This window comes from Andrena cerasifolii, chromosome 2 (assembly GCF_050908995.1).
Source record: "Andrena cerasifolii isolate SP2316 chromosome 2, iyAndCera1_principal, whole genome shotgun sequence".
NCBI classification, from domain to species: Eukaryota; Metazoa; Arthropoda; class Insecta; order Hymenoptera; family Andrenidae; genus Andrena; species Andrena cerasifolii.
This window is the reverse complement of record NC_135119.1, coordinates 24,231,334-24,253,137: the sequence shown is the minus strand read 5'-3', so window position 1 is coordinate 24,253,137 and position 21,804 is coordinate 24,231,334. Positions and strand designations below refer to the sequence as shown.

General features: G+C 41.7%; 3 protein-coding genes across 4 annotated transcripts; 2 read left to right on the top strand and 1 right to left on the bottom strand.

Moving 5' to 3' along the window:
• The first annotated feature begins 719 nt into the window (after window positions 1–719).
• LOC143378751 (nuclear RNA export factor 2) lies at window positions 720–2,756 on the top strand. The gene has a single exon (XM_076830698.1). The coding sequence runs from the start codon at window positions 1,051–1,053 to the stop codon at window positions 2,659–2,661; it is 1,611 nt and encodes a 536-aa protein (XP_076686813.1). The 5' UTR covers window positions 720–1,050; the 3' UTR covers window positions 2,662–2,756.
• A 185-nt stretch (window positions 2,757–2,941) lies between these two features.
• Ints1 (integrator complex subunit 1) lies at window positions 2,942–11,655 on the bottom strand. 2 transcript variants are annotated; one of them, XM_076830660.1, is made up of 14 exons: window positions 11,410–11,653; window positions 11,055–11,237; window positions 10,479–10,960; window positions 9,115–10,404; window positions 8,664–8,839; window positions 8,427–8,579; window positions 7,516–8,193; window positions 5,397–7,187; window positions 5,000–5,314; window positions 4,467–4,929; window positions 4,274–4,398; window positions 4,022–4,212; window positions 3,210–3,482; window positions 2,942–3,133 (listed from the first exon to the last, which is right to left on the bottom strand). In XM_076830660.1, exons 2-14 carry the CDS (start codon window positions 11,218–11,220, stop codon window positions 3,018–3,020), a joined length of 6,219 nt encoding a protein of 2,072 aa, XP_076686775.1. In that variant the 5' UTR covers window positions 11,221–11,237; window positions 11,410–11,653; the 3' UTR covers window positions 2,942–3,017. The 2 variants fall into 2 exon arrangements, with proteins under 2 accessions (XP_076686775.1, XP_076686776.1); XM_076830661.1 differs by lacking the exons at window positions 2,942–3,133; window positions 3,210–3,482 and having other exon boundaries at window positions 4,043–4,202; window positions 11,410–11,655.
• Window positions 11,656–12,438: 783 nt separating this feature from the next.
• LOC143378734 (uncharacterized) lies at window positions 12,439–21,292 on the top strand. The gene is made up of 12 exons (XM_076830659.1): window positions 12,439–12,728; window positions 13,144–13,378; window positions 13,449–13,680; window positions 13,753–14,069; window positions 14,141–14,258; window positions 14,337–14,619; window positions 14,692–14,884; window positions 14,958–15,096; window positions 15,167–19,768; window positions 19,833–20,000; window positions 20,068–20,291; window positions 20,759–21,292. The coding sequence occupies exons 1-12, from the start codon at window positions 12,575–12,577 to the stop codon at window positions 20,844–20,846; spliced, it is 6,753 nt and encodes a 2,250-aa protein (XP_076686774.1). The 5' UTR covers window positions 12,439–12,574; the 3' UTR covers window positions 20,847–21,292.
• Window positions 21,293–21,804: the final 512 nt, after the last annotated feature.

Genomic DNA, 21,804 nt, shown 5'->3' with positions numbered 1-21,804 from the left:
CAGTGCGAGTTGTCGAATTCGCTATAAACAAGTCACACGTATACAAGCTGCACACACCTTTCAGGATTTTAACTCATTTCAGAGTAGTTCCTGAGTTAGACGCTGCTCATGAGCAGATGCCACTAATAATCCAGAGTATCACTAGATGCCACTACATTCAGTCCTGAATGTCGGTAACACAATTTGGGTGGCGACACGACATCCATAAGGTGATAGGTCTATCCTATACCTCGTCTGTGGTACAATGGTCTGTGGTGGGGTAATAAGAAAAAGAATGGAAACGAATGTTATGTATTTCGTAGAGATGGCAAGGGTTAGGAAACCACAATACTGAGATGAATAAAGTCTTGTGGTATTTTATTCGTAGCCGTCTTCATAGATTAAAATCTAAGACGCTCATTATTAGTGGAAATGTGTAGAGCAAAGAAATACGGATTTATTTCAAAATTTACTATCCGTTATTTTATGTTAAAAACGGGAAAGTAAACATAACCGAAGCAATGTAAATTAAATTCTGTGACATCCTGTCACTGAGAAGGCTACGTGAACGTGCGTCATATCAGATGGCGTCACAGTAATGTTTCCTCACGAAATAGAAATGTTCTAGACGGGAATCAGTGACTTTACAGTGCCCTAAACCATGTTCACGAAATACTGTAGAATGTTAGCGATGAAAAAAAGCCAACCGTGGTAAGCTGTCCCACAATCGAATCTCGATCGGCCACAATCGTTTGAGCTGACTGTACCAGTTTGTGGAGTGCAGAAAATACCTTACAATGTTAGTAAACAAATAATAAATTTACAAAAGGGGTGATGTTTACCCTCAAAAACGTGTTGTTATGGATCCGACTAAGCACATGGAAGGCAGCAGTTGTTATTTAACAGTAATGTAGGATTATACTACTGGAATTAGTTCCCGCTCCAAAATTACTTAAGTATCAATAAATTTCGTATTTTAACCGATCACATAGTAGCTCGATTTTATATTCCGTTTGGTAATAATTAACACGCAAAGCTTATACATTATTGTTACACTGTGTACTAAGAACAATGACAAGCACAGAAGTAGCCAAAACTGTGCCGACTTGGGAACCGCTGCGATTAACTCATCTGAAACCATCGTTCACCACTCAAGAATCAGCTTTAGCATCCCGCCAGGATCTATGGCACAAATTCATACTTTTCGGAGCAGGCAAGTGCAAAGCGACGGAAGTGTTACGGAGCATCATTGTCGCCTGTGAACCTGAAGTCATATTGCCCGTTATGTACAAAGAAGAGAGCCCGAAGAAAAGCACTTTCTTGGCAAAGTGTAGTTCCATTGCTATCGAGAGTTTCGTGACGCAAGGCTTGTGCGTCACTCTGCCGAATGGGCAGGACTTGCATATGGACATTGTATTGGGATTCTTAGACACCCTGACACTACAATTGAACCCGAATAGGGTAATAACCCAAGCGGCGTACCAAAGATACGAACCGACGAAGAAAGTATTGAACCTCGACAACTTTGCAAACGAGAAGTCGTTAGGCTCTATACACTGTCCGATATCTTTGCCCAAAGTGTTGCACTTTGTCCTACGCTGCACCAAAGTAGGGATCTTAAGTAACAATCGTGATTCACGATTACCAGTCAGAGAGTTGAGCTTAAAGTACAATAAAATCACAGCCATTATACTTTTCGAGAAGTTGTTCAACTATCACCTGACCAAGTTGGATCTAAGGCACAACGAGATCGGGGACGTGGAGTACTTGCGCTACTTCAGCGAATTCAAAATAAGCGAGCTCTGGCTGGACGGTAATCCGTTGTGCGCAAAGTACAAGAAGTGTCAGGAATATGTGCAAGCCGTGAAAAATGTTTTCCCTCATCTACAGAAGTTAGACGGGATCGTAATAGACACGGAGCAGAAGTTCGTCCCTAACGTTCAAAGTAACTTCCTGAGAGGCGGCGCACGAATCTGTCTCATCAAACAATTCGTGAAGCATTATTTCACTCTCTACGATCAAGACGACAGGCAAGTGATGAACGGATTATACGACAGGGACGCGCTTTACTCCATGACGCTGGGATTCGTCACGAATTACGTTCACAAGCAAATAACCAAAACATTTGTTACCAACAGGAACTTACTCAAGTTTGTCGACTACGCAAAGTGTCAAGAGTTCTTACTGCGTGGCCCGGAGAAGATCATCTCCACTCTTAGAAGCCAACCATCCACGATACACAATTTCAAATCGTTCAGCGTAGATCTACTATACGACGGGGACAACCATATTGCTGTTTCTGTGCAAGGGTTGTTCTCGTTTCGAGAGGTCCCGTGCCCCCCGATGTTCTTTAACAGGACTTTCATCATTAGGCAGAAGGAAGATCACGAATATTGCATTACCAATGATCAGTGCTACCTCGACGGAACACCTGCTAATAGTAGCGTAGGAGGAAACAGTGAAATGAAATTTGAAACGAGAGGTGCGCCAAAGTTTGTTCCGACTGTGTTTAGTGTTTCTGAGAAAGATCAGTTACTGACGTTCCTGCACGAGCTGACTACGATGAACATGAAGTTTTGCCAGCAATACCTGCAAGAGGCCAATTGGGACATAAGGAGCGCTATAACAACGTTTATGAACATGTACACAGTTAACAATGTACCACCGAAAGCTTTTCTTTGATATATGTGTATTGAGCCTGTGTATGTATATATTTGCATTGTTATTTATATTATATCTACAACCTGTAACTTTGGATAAAGATTTATACACGTTTATACAGTACTCTGATTTCTCAGATATGAATTATTTTGGCGCGCGATGTACATTTAAGCATGTACTTTGGGCTAAAAGCAAGAATTCAAAGTGTACGTACGAAAGATGCACTTCGTTCTTGCTTACACTCGACGATCCTTTCGAGAATGATGTAGTATTAGGTACGAGGAATGAAATAAGTGCAATGTACCTTTCATTTTTTTTTTTTAATAAAAAATCTGCTCTTGTTTTATACAAAATAAAAAATTACAATCTTTACGATATTAACAGCCTTGCTGCGTATTTAACAGAGCAATGGTTTTGTTTATATACGGTGTAGTATTCACATTTGAATTTACCCCTAACTCGAATACCTTTTGCATCAACGGTAAAGCGTGTTCTGTAACGAGACACAAATTTGTCGGAATATTCGCTTATGCAAGAGTAAAGTGAATGTAATAAGGAGGATAGTTTACCTTGCATACATAATACAATCTCTGGCAGCTTTTCTAAAGCCGACATGAGGATGTCGGCTCTAGGACTATCCAGGCACCTCTGGAATGCGGATAATATATTTGCATTTGACGCGGGACGATGTTTCAATGCTCTCGCTAACAGAGTATGAGCGAGGGACCTTATGTTGCTCTGCGGGGAGACGAGCAACTCTGCTATATTGTCTGTTATGGGCTCTAACACCAATGGTTTTCGAGACGATAAGTGCTCGATCTCCTGAAGTGCATTAAACACATCTGGAATGTTCATTAAACAGTTACTTGTTGCGCGAACTCTGCGAATGGCATGACGCGAGGATGGGAAGTGGTTTGAATTGAAGTTGAAATATGAAATAGGGTGGCCCTTATTTTGCAACATCCGATTTCTTTTGCTCTCATCCCCTAGAACGGTTCCATTTCTTTAAAAAATAGTGCCTGAAAAAGATTATTGCAATCGGACAACTATTTTTTAGATAATAGCGTTTGAATATGGCAATATTCAAACGTTATTATCTAAAAAATAGTTGGAAGCACGAAGAAATTATATACACAGTAATTGTAGAAAATTGAATGCCCTTTGAATATTATTTGAAGTACATTTCGGTAGGGCTTACCATTTTTGAGAAATGGAATTCTAAACTTTAAGGCCTGGTCGGTACCCTTTCCTGTTGTCGAATTGCAATAAATTCTCAGGGATTATTTTTTTATGAAATGGAACCATACTAGCGGTTGAGAGCAAAATACTAAAAAAAAAATTTCGAGACATAAAAAAGGCCCCCCTGATGACGTAACCATACCTTCGCCTTGAAGCTTGGATAGAGTAGTCAGCAACGATGGCCAATGCTGTGGAATAATGGATTCCACAGGAGACGGAGTAGGAGGAACAGTGATTAAGACCTCCTCCAAGTCCTCTCCTTCCCTTGGCACTGGAATGCCCGATACAAGTGTTCTAAGCGTAACTAGATTCGGATAGTGTATCTGCAATTCACTATATGTAAGTGTAAGCCGGTGTCTGAAATCTACCGGGAGTGATCGAAGGCATTACTTACTGAAGCACCTGCGCGTGCTTCTGCAGATACTTTAATGCCCGTTGTGGATCGTAAGAAATGTACGCCTGCAGCAGCGTAATGAACCTATTCAGCAGAGCAATGAGATCCTTTATCGGCCCATAATTCTGAGAATAAAAGAAATCAGTGATGCTCTAGTAAAAGTGAATAAATGTATTGATATTCCTTGACGTACCTGGAAGCATTGAAAGTAATTTTCTAACGTGTCTTCCAAAGCAGCTTGATGCTCTTCGCTAAACAAATGCGGCTGCAGCAACTCCAGCAGCCCCATTATTTGTACGAAGAGATTCAAATGATGACCAGATCTGAATTGGCTGAAGTCCAGATAAGATCTTCCCATTAAAGACGACGCTAGCATTGGAAGCTGGCGTAAAACTAAGATCGGATGCACAGCAGCCATCTTCCTGGCGCATAATTCAAAGTCCTGAGACCTGGAATTCCACGACTTCTGCCTTGGTGTGGCAGCTAAAGCTGTTAACAGCGAATGACTCATACAATCCAACACGGAACCCGTCCATTCTGTAATCTTCGCCCCTCCGACGAACTTTTTTATTTGGAAAGTGTCTAGGTAACAGATCACTTTGGGTATCTTCATGTACATATGTAACAAGAACTGGTGCGCCATATCAGAATCCACGCTAAAAAATTAAAGCACAACAATGCTTAGACTATTCTTCCTTAAAAAGGGAGAAATCACAGTCTACGTACTCTGAATCATTCATTATACGATCGGCCAAGTACTTCACAACACTAGACACCAAATGATCGTCCGTGGAAACGCAGTGCAGTAACAAATCAAGGCGAGAATCCATTCGAGCCAGCGCAGCATTTCTGCTTTGGCAATTGCAGATAATGACAGCCTCGGCAACTATGTACGCTACAAGTGTCAACAATTGCTTCTCATGTAAAAGTAAAATATTCTCCGGCACATAGTGCTTCGGAGTGAATTTGTCCCTCCCCTGCCAAAGTTTCGGATTGCAGGTCAATGCCCATAGGAAATCTAACACAGCCGTGGGATCGAACCTGCGAAATTAATATTCCATTATTTGTAGCGATATTACTATTATACAGATTTTTATATGCCTTTAATTTATTCTCCGCTTACCCATCGTCACACTTGTCCAACAAATGTCCAACACACTTGTACAAAGTCGCCCAGCTCGCCCTGTGCGTCAGCAAAGTTAACAAATAAGGCCTAAAGGAGTGCGAACTCACAACGTTATTATCAATCTTCATCTGTATCTTCGTTTTCCCAAAAAGGAGCTTCATTTGCAAGTTGGGGCATGTCCCGATCAACTCTGGCTCGAAGGAAGCTAACCAGTCTATTAACAAACCTGTCCGTGGCTTTAGAACGCCTTCATTACTATCGTTTACTAATAGCCCAGCCATTCCTTCGACAAGAATATCAGTCTTCTGTTGTTTCAGACAAATGTCTAACAGCTTGCGCCCTACTGCCTCGAGATTCACAGGGTCGGTGCTTTCCAGAATAGACCCAGGATCGCGATTTTGCATCCACATCGTCAACTCCATGCTTTTTGGTATTTTCGTTAGCTGCGCGTTCGCAAAGTCCCTCAGAATCGATAGCACTGGTGCTTTCACGTCGCCTATCAGTTGTATAAGGTTCATGCACATGTTACGAGCCAATTCGACCACCTGCTTCGAAGTGGAGGACTTCTTCAGAGGCAGCAATATTATACGCATCAAGGTGCACGAGTACTGTGGCATGTGTACCAGCGAAGCCAAGAACTGTTTCACTTGCATCGAACTGAGCACGCTGCATATGTGCTGTATCGCCAGTACCACAGCGCTGCTTTCCTTCGATGACTTCTGCAAGTCTTTCGCCAGAGTTTTGTGCAGTCTACGATAGGCATCCATCTTTTGATTCATAGATATGTTCTCGATGAACAGTCTGTTGATCAGATGTGGGACGTCTGTTTTAACGGAGCACTGTATGACAGACTGCTTTTGAACCATAGCACTGGGAGGCAGTGGTTCCTGCAGCTGCCCGATGGTCACTGGGTTCTCGTCCGGTAACTGTGGCTCCATCAATTGCAGAACTTGCACAAAGACCAGCCCCCCTGTGGCACCCCTCCTATGTTGAACTTCGACTAACTGCGCCATGTAGGTCTTGTCTAATACCGCTTCGCCGACGGAGCCGGGATCGATTTGCACCCCAGCATCCAAAGTATGAAGCAGCTTACTCATGGAGGGTACAGGGATGCCGAAACTTTGGATGAAGAGAACCAGCTGCTGCGGCTCCAAGTCCTTTAGCGCTGCGTCCACCAAGCGCGGAACGTTGCTCCTGATCATCCTCAGCTTCAACCAATCTGGGATGAGCAAAGCTTCCTCGCTGGTGTCGACGAGGAAAGCCTTCGGTGGCTCCGCGTTCAACGGGAACCACGTTTCAAGGAGAACGTTGAACAGCACGTCATCGTCGGACGAATCGTAGGTTAGAAGGATTATCATAGCGTGGACGACCAAAATGTGCATGGTGCATTCTTCTCCCGTGCTCCACTGCACCAGTATCTGGTCTTGGCTCTCGGACCAAGTGTACTCTTCCCTTCTAGGCGACCGAGCTTTCTCCAAGTAATTGCAGAAGATCGCCATGAAGGCGTGCAAGGTTTGCTTAGCTTGCGAGCTGTCGCATTCCGGCTGCGGTAAAATAGCTGCTATGATTGTGCTCCTTTCAACCACTAGCTGAGATATCTCGTTGGCTAAGTCAGTTAGATCGGGCAGCTCGTCGTCCGCCGTGTGGGCAGCCAGATACGATATGTAAGCGTGCACGAGGTCTGGACTGTTCTCCACCTGGCAGGCACCGCGAAGAGCAGTGGAAACCAGTGTTCTCACCGACAGGAAGTGAGGTATGGTCGGCAGTTTGCGAACAAGCCACAACTCTCTGGAAGGAAAGTCCACTTTAGCTTTCGATCTAACACATCTACGATGGATGAGTTTATTAAGGTACTCTTCCGTCAAATCCCTCCAAAAATAGGTCATTTTTAGGATTATTTTAGGAATATTTAAAATATTTTGCTATGATCGTAGATGATTCCATGAACAATATTATAAACCTTCAGAATTTTCGTGGTTTGTTCATTTCAGACAATTCCACGAGGAGTTATCAATTCCGCAGATGCGAAACTTATATAAAATATTTTTTTTTTAAATAAAACCCTAAAAGTGACCTATTTTTGGAATGATTTGATGGGAGGATACCCTTAAATTACCTTTCATTCTCCCCGTCAATATCCATGGGCTCCTCCTCGGTAGGAATAGACCCAAGAACCATTTTCAGGCCAGTGATCGCTTGGAGGCGGCTGTTAGTTTGCTGGCTGCTTAGTCTTCTCAGGAAATATTCCAAGACCTCGTACGCGTGTTGGCGATCTTGCTCCGGATCGGTCAGCAACATTTGAAGATGGGCCAGCAGCTGCTGCTGCCTTGGTTGCTTTTCTACCGCTTGCGTGCTAGTGGATAACAGAAACTCGCAAAGGCACTGTACGGGTAATTGACTAAGTGACCCTTCGCTATTCTGTACGAGATCTGCCAGCCAAGGCATGCTCTGGGACGAGCTCTGTTGCTGCCTTTGTATTATGTCCAACAGGAAGTCCGGCTTTCGGGACCGACAGAGCAAGTGCCCCAGTCTGTGGGACACATTCAGCGACTGTATTTGCTCCAGGACCGCTGGAGGTGGCCTTCTAGCAATGCCAGTCGGCTCCATAGTGATCAGCTGCGATAACAGCAAACTATTCTGCTCGGATATTTGTATCCTCGTCGATGCCGCGGCCAAGTGTGACTCGTACTCGAGTATTTCCTGTTTCTCGATCGCCTCAACTTGCAGCTCCTTCGAACGCTCCTGCTCTATGATCTCTGGCAACGCCATTGTAGGCGGAGGATACGAAAAGTGGCTGCAATGTAATATTATATTAGAATAAATTCATTATTCGAAATTGCTGTAATTACAAATCAATCGATATTTTCTATATTTTCAAAAAACAGTATCGAATATAACGAACCGAAATGGTATTTCAAATAGCTATTTCTTATTTCAATTTCAAATAAAATTTGCTCAAATCTGAATGGAAGCTAGAATCAGTACATACGCGAAAGAATTGTCAAATTTCAAATACTTTAAACGTACTTAGTGATGCACATCTCCATGAGAGTTCGTAGAATGGGATATCGCTTCCATGCAACAGCACCGATAGCTGATGGATTGTGGGCAGCCAGCATCAGCAGCATTATCCATCCCTTCCAATACAGATTCGATATCGCCAAAGTTGGTGGTACATAACTAAACTCAAAGAAAATAATAGTAATAAACATAAAGCTAGAAAAAAAAGATTAAATACATAATATTAAAGATGATGTTACATACTTCGATGGTATGTTTATCGTTCCCGGTGGCTGATAAATACAGAGGTTGAAAATAAGCTCAATTATATCTAATTTATCCGCTTGCAAGGTTGGAAAACTCTCCGTTGAATTCCCCGCTGCTCGTCGTATTAACTGATCCACCAAATCTAACGTTTCCGAATGGGTGATACTGTTTTCCTACAAACAGAATACACGTCCTTAATTACTGGCGTTGAAGTGGGATCGCAGAAAATATTTCGGGTACTCTAATACAGTGATGAGCAACCAATTAATTATTACTTAAACAACAAGAAATTAAAATTCTTTGACTAGTATATTTAAGTATTTAATATTACGGCCCGCGTAGAGTATTAGGTTTCCATTTTTGGCCCACTACGAGCCAAAGGTTACTCCTGCTGTCCTAATACGAAAAAAGCATTTGAATACTCGAAGCTACCAGCCTGCATGCTTACTTTCGAATAACCAATTATTAAGAGCCTCAGCAGCGAGCTCTGCAACAGGGGAACATCCGAAACCAGTCGCAAATAGAACACCCTATCCGATTCCGGGGGCCAATTGTCCAGCTTGTAGTACTGCTCCGGTGATTCGAGGAACAAGATTTTATGCAACGCATGGAGGAGTTCGTTCCTCCCGATGGTATACATTTGAGGCGCGGAGTTCTGCAGCCACAGGACCGCTTCGAACTGAGTCGTAGCCACCATGTTTTGAAACTGATGCAGCAAAGCTATATCCTTCTTGTCGCCTCTCTGCGACAGTGCAGCGGCTTCTTTCACTTGAGGGCTGATCGCCAGTAGCATACACAGGCATAGTAGATCAGCGATAGAAATAAAGACGCGCTCCTTGAATTCAAAGTTAAGCAACTGCTGCGCTATGTCCTGCCTCTCGGACATTAAGGTGCGAGCGAAGGTAAGTAGATTAATGTCGTGCCGACAGACACGCACTATTTCTCTGAGCAAAGCACGCAGAGGTCTGAGATAATCTTCTCGGTTCATCAACAAATCCTGAAATATTTCCGCGAGCAGTTTAGCGGACTGCTCTGGTAAAGTCTGGAACATTACGCCCAGCATCGGCATGTTGTTCGGGTTTCGCGCGTTGGATAATTCGTTATAAATCGTGTGCTTCAAGATAGTTGCCAGGTTGTCAGGGTGTAGACCGATCAGCTCTTTCACGCAGCTCAAGTATAAATTAATCACCGCTTTGGTCTTCAATCTCATCTTCACTAATTGACTTATGACCTCGACATCCCTCTGTGTATGTGAAGTGCAATTGTAGCAGATGTAGCTCAGCAGTTCCTGGGCAGGCCTCATTAGTTTAGGATTGTGCAGCCACATTTCTAACCTGGGCACAGCGATATTTCTGATTTCCACGAAGCCACAGGCTGAAGACAGGAACCTTAGAAAGTTTTTAGTAATCGACTCTGGCTGCCGTCTGTTCAACTGCTCCTTTATAGCTTCAAGGACGATGGATTCTATATTCTCTATACAGTGAGCGTATCTCGGTGTCACAGGGAATTCTATTTTCTCTTTGTCCCCGGAAAACTGTATGGAAGAAGATCCTGGGTCCTCGTCGTCTATCGTGGAAGGGCTATGGCAATCACGCGGTGTTAGAACAGACAGTTCTGGTTGCAAAACGCTTTTTGGCGGATGCCTCGTGTTGAATCCAGTTAAAATATTGTCGACGAAACCTTTGCATTCTTCGTGATCCACCCAGACTCTTTCTCCTAAAGCGTCCTCAATGTACAACTATAGAACGAAGCACAAAGATCGATTAGCTGAAGAGCGCGTATAAGCGGAGTAAACAGAAGCAGAAGATATACCTTTACAAAAATCTCTGGCCAATTTCTCTTGTCGTGAAACCCTTTCATTAACAGATTCGCTGCCAGAACAGGAACCAACGGGTTTCCTTTGGCTTTGTAATTGTGCGCCTGGTCCCGTTTCAAAAGCGACGAAAGCGCGTGCAGTATACAGTCGTTCGAAAAAATAGATGGACGAATCTTCGCTAAGTACAGTAATCCCATGTAAATCAACGTATCAGGCTTCCATTTCTGATTCTTGAGCGTTTTCACAGCACCGCATATGATGCCTATAACCTTGTCGCCTTCGTCATTGTCGTTAGCTTCTAAAACCATAGGAACAAAGTCTGCTGGGTCGCTATCAATGGCTACCAGTTCCCAAGCTTCTGCGCTTGAGAATGGCGGTCGCTGATGAGGGACGTGTGTCGTAAGTTTGGGCTTCTTCTGCGGAATATATTGGAAAGGTTGAATCGATCCCGACGGTGCTTCCTTTTTCCGATCATTGCCTACAGAATTTCACAGAAATAAAATTTACAAGAATCGATTTCGTTGAACGTTCTGCTTTCTGTTAATTAAACAAAGTGGATAACGATCAATTACCAGAAGTAGACGAACTGCTGCTTGGTTTAGAATGAATAACACCGGGCCTCTTAACGTCGGAACTTTCGTTACGAGGAACTTTAGACCCAAGTGCGAACAAGTCAGAAGGGTGCTGAGCTATTTTGCTCTTCGCACCCCTACCAATCCCTGCTTTTCCACGATCCATTATACTCTCTATGTTTCCTAAATACGCAAATAAGTAATAATATCACAAATTATTCTATCGTTCAATTTCTCACGTAAAACATACGAGAAAAGCAGTTTCATTTTTCAATGTATACTCTCTCTCGAAAAGGTTTCCCAAATTAGCGTTATGAAGTACTAAACCAGGAAATGTTCTCTGTAATGCGCTAACCTATTCAACATTTATAGAGTCGTTTTCCAGAAACTGCTCTTCCAGGAGGTGTGCCTGCAATCGTGCATCGCTAGTGACATAGGTTCTCTAAATAAATCCGTTGATGCTGAAACCGTAATGAGAACAATATTCCTCTGTGCCACGAAATTAACGTTTTACAAACAGAACGTTATCGGTCAACAACAGTAGCAGCACCGCTATGCCGCTATCGATACCGCTCTCGTACGGAATCGAGGGAGTTGAATCGATCGACAATCGATAGACACGGCAGATTTCTGCTGTTAGTTGTCACCACCAGTAGTGGGTCGGTATTTTATACCGCGTCGCAAATGTACGTATAATATCTCGTTTTTAAGCCCATTTCATACGTGTCATTTGTCGCAAATGTAGTAAATAGAAATATTCATTATTTCAAGGTTTCAACAATTAAATTGTTGGAAACATATAGTTCTTTCTGACTCGCTTGTTGGTTGCATGCGAATACTCTAGAGTATTGTAAAATACGGCGATTACGTCGAAAACTATTGGGATCCAATAAATATAATTTAAACAAATTATATTTATTATTCTAAATGCATTTCTTTTACTAACCTTTCAATATCCATTTTTCGTCAGAGTAATTTAATTTAATGTTTTTAATCAGAATTAAAATTATTAATAAATTGGCATTTCTTCATAAACTATACGAAAAATGTTTTATAGGTTTATGACGTCCCGGCCCCACCACGGGATCGCGACGTAGTGTCCGCCAGCGCTACCAGAGGTCTAATCTTCCTAGTTATTTTAATTCCAGATATACCTACGACATTTATGACACATTTACGACATTTAAGACGTGTCGTATATAAAATGAAAAATTCGTGTCTTTACCCACCACTTGCTGTCACGCTATCGCAGTATTTCCCAACCTTTTTTGAGTCGCGACGGTCGCGCTCGATTCTGATCACGTTCTCGTTTATTACGATGCATGCCCAAATGAGCCAATCGCGTGGCGCAGGATTTGAATTTAAATGCGAGTCGAAGCAGTCGTCATTTCAAATGGCAGTTGCGTTCAGTCGAGCGGTACATGATGGAGTCCGAGAGGCGTAGAAATTAATTAAAGAACGAAGTGGCCAATTGTCGGAGATCGAGCCCTGCTTCGTTCGGAATATCGGCGGACGAAAAGATGTCAGATAGCGTGAAGGTGGGAATCAGATTGAGGCCCTTGGTGAAGCGGGAGAAGGACGAGAATTTGTCAATACGATGGATCGTGCGAGGAGATTCCATTGTTTCTTTAGATCCGGAGGCGAGGAAACAAGGGGATAATGGATTTCACTTTGGTACGTTTCTGATAATCGGCTGCCGCAATCGTGATTGCTTGCTTTATCCCTGATTTATTGCGACGTGGTATAACCTACTTATCAGCTTCGTCTTGTGACGTATCACCTCGAGAAATGTAAATTAGATAAGCAAACATTTAACACATTCCTTGGTAATCGGTCGATCGGAACGCAATTGTTTTTTCGAAATGTTATGCTGCGTTGAATATCGTTTCAATAATTCACTGGACGATTCTAACGTTCACATGGATAATTTGTCGATGTATTCTTAACCTACCATTCTACTGTAATCGTACATGTACTTTGAGACACCCTATATAAATACATTTGTCTAATCTACAAATTCTTATTAAACAACCACTGTAATTCTATAATTTTGTAATAACAATTTCAAACGATCTTATTTTATTCGTAGATGATATTTTCGAGATGGATGCAACCAATTCTAATGTATTCGAGACTATAGCGAGACCTATCGTCGATGCCACCATAAACGGTATTGACGCGACAGTATTCTCTTACGGCCAGTGTAATTCTGGTAAAACTCATACAATGATGGGTACTGCAGAAGAGCCGGGACTAATACCACTTAGTATTGAACATATATTTAAAGCAATTTCGAACACCGTCGAACGTGAATTTCTATTAAGGTTTGCAATCCGTTCGGGTCTACGGTAAGAGTTACTGCAGCGGGAATATAAAGGAGCTTGTATATTTCAGGGCATCGTACTTAGAGATCTGTGACGAAAAGGTGAACGACCTTCTGAATTTGAAAAGCATCAACCTAACGTTACACAGAGACGACAGTAAACAAATAATTATTAAGTGTAAAGAAGAAACTACAAACTCGCTGAGTCACATGTTATCTATACTGCAGAAGGGACGTCAGAATAAATGGTTAATAGAATCTTTGAGGGACGAGCGTAGTTTTAGTCACACCATATTTCGAATTGTAAGGCTGCATAGGATATTTTGTATTTCGGTTATCTATTACTTCGATATAATAGATCTCTGCCTTTTTCAGATGATTGAAAGTCAAGAAGTTGGCGGTGATTCAGAAAGCGCCGTGCAAGTATCTCAATTAAATTTAGTAGACCTCGCTGGGTTTGGAAAAGCACATCAAACAGACGCTGCCGAAAGGCAGCAGATCGACGCATCTCTTTCCACGTTGAGATCGATAATCGCACAGCTACACAAATCGCAGAGTGACCAAATAGAGATTAACTATCACAGTAGCAAACTAACGGAAATAATGCAGTCGTCGTTAGGTGGTAATGCTTTAACAGCCATAATATGTACAGTGACTCCCGTTGCTTTAGAAGAAACGTACCACACTTTATCGTTAGTATATCATTGCTACGATGCCATTACTGCGTGACTTTTACTCTGAACGATTCTTTTGATTCCATTAGGTTCGCGTCTCAGGCTAAGACTGTGAAAAACAAGCCACAGAAAAGTAGATATGTATCCCACGAGTTGCTCCTAACACGTTACACGAAGCAATTAATTAAGCTGCAAGAAGAACTACAGGTTCGTATTGTTAATCGTAATCCTATTAAGTTAAACAGCTTTTATCACGATTATCTTACACTCTAATCGTTCCGTTAGACAGTAAGAAATGGATGGTCGTCCATAGAACCGGAGGAAGTCAGGCCTAAGTTGCAAGAGTATCACGTTTATCGATTATTAGAGGAGCGTATAAAATTACTAAAGAATCATATTATTTCTGGGCGTGTTGTGAATCGTGAGGAGCAATTCAAATGTAAATCTAGGAGGAGACAGCAGTTTCCAGTATTTCAGGCTGAAGCTAGTTTGCCGACGATAATAGAAATGTCGCCTGAAAGACCATACAAAAAAGCTGTTACCAAATCGGTTGATGTCACGGGTCAAAGTAAATTGATCGCGGTCTATTACCAGATATACTTTCGCGATTTAATAGCTTACGGTTGATTTCTGTTCCCAGCGTTTCAGACAGCTTTTGCTGACTTCGAGATAGACCTGATCGAGTGTGAGACACACGGCAAAGAAAAAGAAAACGGTGACAACTGTAACGCGAAACAGCTGTATTGTATAGATAATCTGATGAACGCAAAGCCTAGAAGCAATAGTTCCTGTGTAACCCCAAACAAGCAAGATTCGTGTGTACAGACTTTAAGGTACTTACTGTTCGCTGGTTAAATGTTTCTGTTGCGCTGATACTGTTTTAGCATAGTTTTTTAATTGTAACAGCAATTGTGCCTCTCCATCCACGCCAAAGGAAATTCTGCGCGAGTATATCTCTGACTTGACCAAAGATTTCATCGAACTCAGTGAATTTACAACGTTGGAGAAACAGTTGCTCTGTGAAGAGAATCATTGCAGCGTATTTGTGAGTGTAGTTTACTTTTATTCCTAATACATTTCGATGTATTCACTGTATTTTGTGTTTTGGTTTCAAGAGCTTCAATGAACAACTGGGGAGACAGTCTGTTTCCTGTAATACTGTAGATCACGAAGGTAACGAGTGCTCTGCAGACTTAATAATGAAGTTGGAAGAAGAGAAGGCTAAGTTGGCCGAAGATCTAGAATTGAAGATCCATGAACTGGATGAAATAAAGACCGACATCCAAGGACTTAAATTAGACGTAGAAAACTTGCAGCAGACTATTCAACTGCTGACAAATGAGAACGTGGAAATGGCAACGAAATTGTGCACCGAGAAAGAACGTTCGAAAGACGTTGAATTCAACCTTCGAAGAACGGTCAAAGAACTTTACGGGCGTATCTCGAAAGTTACCGACGAGAAAATTAACTTGGAGACCGACGTGATCACGTTAAATCACCGTTTAGAATCGATCCGCTCGAAAACACCGAAATCAGTGGGCGACGAGCAGTTCACTGAATATCAGAATAAAATTGAGAAATTGAAGACAGAGAACATCGAGCTAACGGCTATTATCGCAGAGAATAATAAGGAGCTTCATAGCGTGAAAGAAAGCAAGGGACTTTTGTACGACCATGAATGTATGTATAAGGACAAGCTTGCAATTATCGCAGCGAAACACGAGTACTTGGTAACTGAAAATAGGGAACTGTCTACCGACTTGATGGACAAGATCGAGGAGAACGACATGCTGAAAGTGCAATGCGACGTTCTGAAGAAGAAAATGTCTGTGACGAATAACGTGCAGTCTGGCGATGACGTGGAGCAGCTAAGAACTGAGAACAATATTTTAAAATCTGAGATCGTCGAGTTGAAGATGAAAGTGACAATGCTGTCTGACGAGAATGCCCAGTTTTCCAATAATTTATTCGAGACCATGGAAGACCTCGACAATTCGCAGAGTGATAAATTGCATTCGTCCATTGCGCCTGACAATCCCACGAAGGAAACGTCGCGGGAGGAAAGCCGCGAATCGCTGACGAACAAGCTGATAACGATGCAGGACAAAATCGACCACTTGACTCATTTGAATAAAAAGCTGAGCGACTTGAAGCTGCCTTCCTGCAGCCAATGCGCGCACCTGAAGAATTTGAACGAAAGTCGTAGAGCCCTGAAGATCGAGGCGAATAAATTGAACCACAAATTGGAAGACTTGCAGAGGACGTTCGATCGGAAGTGCGCGGACACCGAACCGCTGAAAATGAAAGCTAATCAGGACTTGAATTTAAGCTTCGTGGATTCATCTTTGTGCGCCAGTTTCGTTGACGGAATGAACGTGAGCTTCGTAGAGGAAAAGGTTCATCACTTGAATAACGAATTGCAGACGTTAAAGGACGACCGTGATAAATTCTCCATTCTCTATCAAGAAAAGTGTGAAGAGCTTGAGAAGCTTCACGACGAAGATGCGAAGGCTGACGAGGACGGTTCGAAGTCGAAGAAGGCGGGTAAAAATGAGAGCAGGATAGAGAGGATTCAAAACAGCATCGACCAAGTGAGGGAGGATATAGACGAATTGAAGAAAAATAGTACAAACTTCACTTCCATACTTACCAAGTTCAGAACGGAAAAGGCGAGCTTGATGGACGAGATAAACATGCTGAAAAGTATTAACGAGGATCTACAGCAGAAGATAACGAGCGACGAGATATCGGCAGCCGTGGCTATGGAAAAGGCACAGATCCTGGAGAGCGATTTATTAAACATGAGTAAGGAGATCGAGGAGTTCTCTGCGAAAGAGAAAGCGATAAAGACCGAGAAGCTGGTGCTAGAGGTTGAAATAGAAGACTTGAAGGCAGACCAGCAAAGCAAAGATATTCTCATTGCTGGGTTGCATAAAACAGTCGACGATCTAAACGATTGCATCTCGTCCCTAAAAACTGAATTAGACTTAATGACTAGCCAGAAGAATGATCTAGTTGTTTCTACAGAAAGTATCGAACGTAAGTACAAGGACGAATTAGAGTCCCTGCAGAAGCAGTACGAGGAACTGGAGGAAACTGAAAGGCAGAGCAGAAAAGCAGAGAAACGTGCGATCTTGCGAGCCAAGGAGCTCGAAGCGGACATAGAGAAGCTCCAGACGGACTTGACGAAACAGGAAACCTTGTACAAGGAAGTCCAAGGAAGAGTGTCGCGCTTGGAACATCTTTTACATGAGAGTGAAGACGAGAAAGAATTATTGAAGCAGATAGTGCAAGCGCTTGAAGTTCAAGTAACCGATTCCAAGGGTAATTTGGCGATTAAGTACGAAAACGAGTTTCAGGCAATATCAAAGAAATTTGAGAAATACACCGAGGAGTCCGAGATTAAGTTAAGCAAAATTAACGAGACGTTGAACAAATACGCGGAGGAAAATGGTAATCTGACGCAAGAGTTTGCGAAACTGCAAGATATTGAATTAAAAGTCAGTGAAATGAAAGAAAACGTTCGACACGCGTTTGGAAAAGAGGGCACTCTGGCGAATGATAATAAGAAACTGTACGAAGAATTGGACACTGTTAAAGAATGTATGATTCGGGAATTGAAGTCGCTGAAGGACAAAGTAAATTCGGTGAACTTCCTGAATAAGACTGCCAACGAAATCTTCATAATATTCCTGCAGGCGATTATGTCGAAGGAAGAAGAGGTGATTAGAGATCTGAGGAAGTCGTTCGAGAAGGATAAGCAGAAGCTGGAGGACGAGAAGCGACAGAGTGCCGATGCGGAGAAGCGAATGACGTTATGGGCTAGGGAGCTGGAGCTGGAGATTGAGAAGCTGCAAATGGATTTAACAAAAGGAGAGCACATGCACAAAGGCCAACAGGATAAGATTGATCAGCTGGAGCACCATTTAAGAGAGAGCAGCTACGAGAAAGAAATGTACAAAGAGAAAATGGAAACGTTCGAAGTTGACTACAACAATTTGCAAGCTGAATTCGAGAAACAGTGCAGCAGGGATAGTCGACAAACAGAGGCGACTATCGTCACCCAGAAAAAGGAGAAAGAAGTGCAAGAAGCATATAAGAAGAAGGAAATGGAACTTCAGTCCAAGATAAAAGCTGAGAAAGAGACCTACGAGAAAAGAATACAAGATCTTGTTAGCAGTATAGAAAGTTATAAGACGAAAAATATGGAATTGAAGAGTAACATCGAAGGCCTCGAGGCTAACGAGAAACAGTCACAGAATATTATCGAAGCGAACGCGACCGAATTGAGAAAGAATAATCAAACTATACATAGAATGAGCATCGATCTCGAGCAACTTACGGAAGATTACAACGAAGTGAATCGCGAGGTTGAGCAGAAAACATCACGGATAGAAGACATCACGAAGCTCTTGAAAAATAAATGCGACGTGCTGTCGGAATATAAATCTAAACTGGAGAGTATCATGCCGGATTATCAATCGTTGCAGGATCAAGTTAAAGACCGGAAAGTGAGTATAGAGCGATGCAAGGAGAAGATAGAGAAATTGAAAATGGAGAAGGAAAAGGAGATGGAAGCGATTCAGGATAAATTGAACTGCGAGGAGATAAAGAACGTTGGATTGAACAAGCAGCTGAACGAATTGAATAACAAGAACGTAGCTTTGGTGGAGGAACTAGATGACTTGAAGGAGAAGTACGAACAGTTGCAGCACGTGAATGCTAAGCTTGAGAGGAAGATTAGAAACAGTACCAGTAAACTGAAAGTCGAAGCACAGATGGAGGATTTGAAAGACCTAAACAAAGGATTGCAGAGCAACTTGGAAGGTGCGAGCAATCGCATCACTGAACTGCAGGATAGTAAGAACAAAATCTTGAAGGAACTAGTCAATTTAAAGGGCCAGTACGAGTTACTGTCTCAAGAAAATGTTGAGATAAAGAAAACACTGTCTAGGCAAAGTGTATCAAAGGAAGATGGCAGGTACGATGCTCTTCTCCAAGAGAAGAATAAAATCGCGTTAGATTTAGAAGGCAAGAAGGTATTATTGAACCAAAGAGACAAGGAGATTAAGGAGCACCTGCGCAGAATAAAGGATTTAACAGTCAGAAACAAGGAACTTGATGATCAGTTGAAAGAGCGCGCTGCGATTATACGCGAACGTGATCTGGAAATCTCAAATCTGAAGGACAAAGTGTATGTCCGTCGAATAGAAAACAAATTGGTTAACGAACTACAGGAAAAGCTTAAGACGCTTAAAGAGGATAGCAAGAATCTTCAGGATCAGCTCGAGACGTATAAAGTAGGGCCGCAGGTTGATGTCAGGCAAATACAGGACATAAGATTGCACAGCGAGAAAGTTCTTACGTTGAAAAAAGAGAACTTGGAATTACAGACGAGAGTGAACGAATACGAGCATAAACTGGAATCGAAAAGTAATAGCAGTGGCTCGAGGTCTGTTAGCCCAGCCTTCGAAGTTACCAGAAGGAGGCATAGTCGAAATGAGATATTCAATCAGAAGAGGCAATTAGAAACAGACATTAACGAGAACGAGGAAACCTGCCAAGTGTTGCGAAAGAAGATTCAGGAACTGGAATCGCAGTTGGTGACGAAGAATGGACAAATTGTAGCATTGGAGATTCAAATCCAAAGTGAGAACTTCCCTTACCAGCAGAAGTGCAGGGAGCTCGAGGAGCTTCTCCTTACGCATCGCAAGAAAGTGCGTATAAAGTGTTTTCTAAAAATTGTATTCTACTGTAAATGTAATTCTGTGCTTTCCATAGAACGCAGAGCTCAGTTCCGAGGCAAGGAAACTTCAGCGGGCTATGGATGACATTAATGCATGGGAGTGCGATATATGCAGAAGATGGCGAATCAACAGAAGAGATCAATCTTGTCAAACACCATCCAATCATGCATCACGATTCTTCTCTAACAACGGAGTGCTCGACGTAAGTAGAAACGGGGAAAGTAGCATGCTTATTTTGATTCGTGTTTATTCCACCGATATTTTTGTAGGACCACAAAAAGATAATAAAATTGGAGAAAGAAAAGACGATGATGAAGGATGTGTGCCGTTCGCGATGCCGGCGGATTAAAGAGTTGGAGGATAAAGTGAGGGGATTGGAGGATGTGCGAACCACGTCTGCCTTAGTACCGATCGAACCTTTGCAACCAAAATCTGAGCAGCAGTATTCGGCGTTCCTTAATAAGCAAATCAAGTCGGAGAAGAACCCGAACCTGTGAGGAATATTCTTTTGGGCATTAGCGGCTTCAGACAGCTCTGTCAATTTTAAGTTTCTCTGCAACGGTGCCTGAACTATTGAGACGCGATTCCTATAAGTTATTTATTTATCTACGTACGCAATGGGGCGCGAATGTGCTATTGCTTGGTGATATTAGATAAGAGAACTATGTTCAGTTATCCATTTCCTACAATCGGTGATATTTGCCATACTCTATTCAGCTAAGTATAAGGCACTTGATCGCAAGCGTCAAAGTGTTAGTCAGCGAAGCACAATTGCCTTGTATCTGGGTAAACATTTCCGTTATCGAATATTTATTTCTATCTTTTGTAACACATCTACTTTCTTCGCTTTCACGCGCATGATCGTGCTTTATTCGTACATTCTGTTTTCCATGTTGCTTCGCTTTATAAAAACGTTAGATATTCCTCGTTTACATATTGTGCATTTGATGTTTCCTACAGAGTTATGAAAGAAAACGTTCCATCTAATTTATTGGAGCTTGCAAAGCCTTTAAACAATAGAAGACGCAGGGATCAATTATTAGTGTAAAGAGTCTTCCAGACATGTTGCTGCAATGAATTATATAGTATTAGGGTAAAGTGTTGTTAAGTGTAAGTTCACTCTTCAAGTATTACAGTCATTCCTTGTTCTGAGATATTGTATATAGTCGTAACGCTAAGGTATTTATATATTTTTCTGGAATTATATTTTTATACTTTCGTAAGATAATGTAAATAACAGTAAACATGTTTTTTTTATACGTATTATGACGTTAAAGATGGCTAAACTTGTATCATAATATGTTTCTCGCGCCAGCTTTATAATACAAATACGAGATTTGTGATCCTGAAAAACATTCACAAAACAATTGTACACGCATTAATTGCATACAAAATGTGCCATAAATTACATGTTCTTCCTAGTTTCCATTCAATTTATGTAAATTGTTTAATTATGACGTATAAGATTAATAAAGTGCGTTCAACTCTATGAAACTTATTGTTATCATCATTTTCTCGCGAAACTCTCTTTCTATGTCTATAGTATTTCTTCAATTCATTTCTATGCAGAGTTGGGCATTACGCGAATAATCTTCGAGTAAAAATGTTACAATTCGAATAATCTTTGAATACAAAATTTCAAATAAAAATTTCGAATTATCTTCGAATAGAATGAAGTTATTCGAGAATAACAAATAAATTTTTATTCGAATAATTTCAAGTAAGATTTGCGAATAATTAAAGAAATTATTATGCCTAATGATAATGCCTAAACTCTGCTTCCACGTGCATTCTTTGAAAGCTGAAATAATCAAGAAGCAGGATAACATCATCTGATTAAATACATTGAAGTTAGGAATCCCCTAACGCCGAAAATAAAGAATTTCTATTATTTCTAAACATTTAAAAGATAACAATTATCTACCAAGTTACTCTCTGAAGATCAAATACAGTCTAGGGTAAAAGAACCAGTGAATGACCGAATTGTTGAATCTATGAACCTTTGA

Bases quoted from the DNA above. Each gene is read 5' to 3' on its own strand.
- Ints1 (XM_076830660.1), bottom strand. From the start codon at position 11,220: ATGGATCGTGGAAAAGCAGGGATTGGTAGGGGTGCGAAGAGCAAAATA. The intron at 10,961-11,054 runs GTAATTGATCGT...GAAATTCTGTAG, and splicing joins CAGCAGTTCGTCTACTTCTG to GCAATGATCGGAAAAAGGAA. The intron at 10,405-10,478 runs GTATATCTTCTG...TTCGTTCTATAG, and splicing joins GGCCAGAGATTTTTGTAAAG to TTGTACATTGAGGACGCTTT.
- LOC143378751 (XM_076830698.1), top strand. From the start codon at position 1,051: ATGACAAGCACAGAAGTAGCCAAAACTGTGCCGACTTGGGAACCGCTG.
- LOC143378734 (XM_076830659.1), top strand. From the start codon at position 12,575: ATGTCAGATAGCGTGAAGGTGGGAATCAGATTGAGGCCCTTGGTGAAG. The intron at 14,620-14,691 runs GTAAATTGATCG...TTCTGTTCCCAG, and splicing joins GGTTGATGTCACGGGTCAAA to CGTTTCAGACAGCTTTTGCT. The intron at 14,885-14,957 runs GTACTTACTGTT...TAATTGTAACAG, and splicing joins TCGTGTGTACAGACTTTAAG to CAATTGTGCCTCTCCATCCA.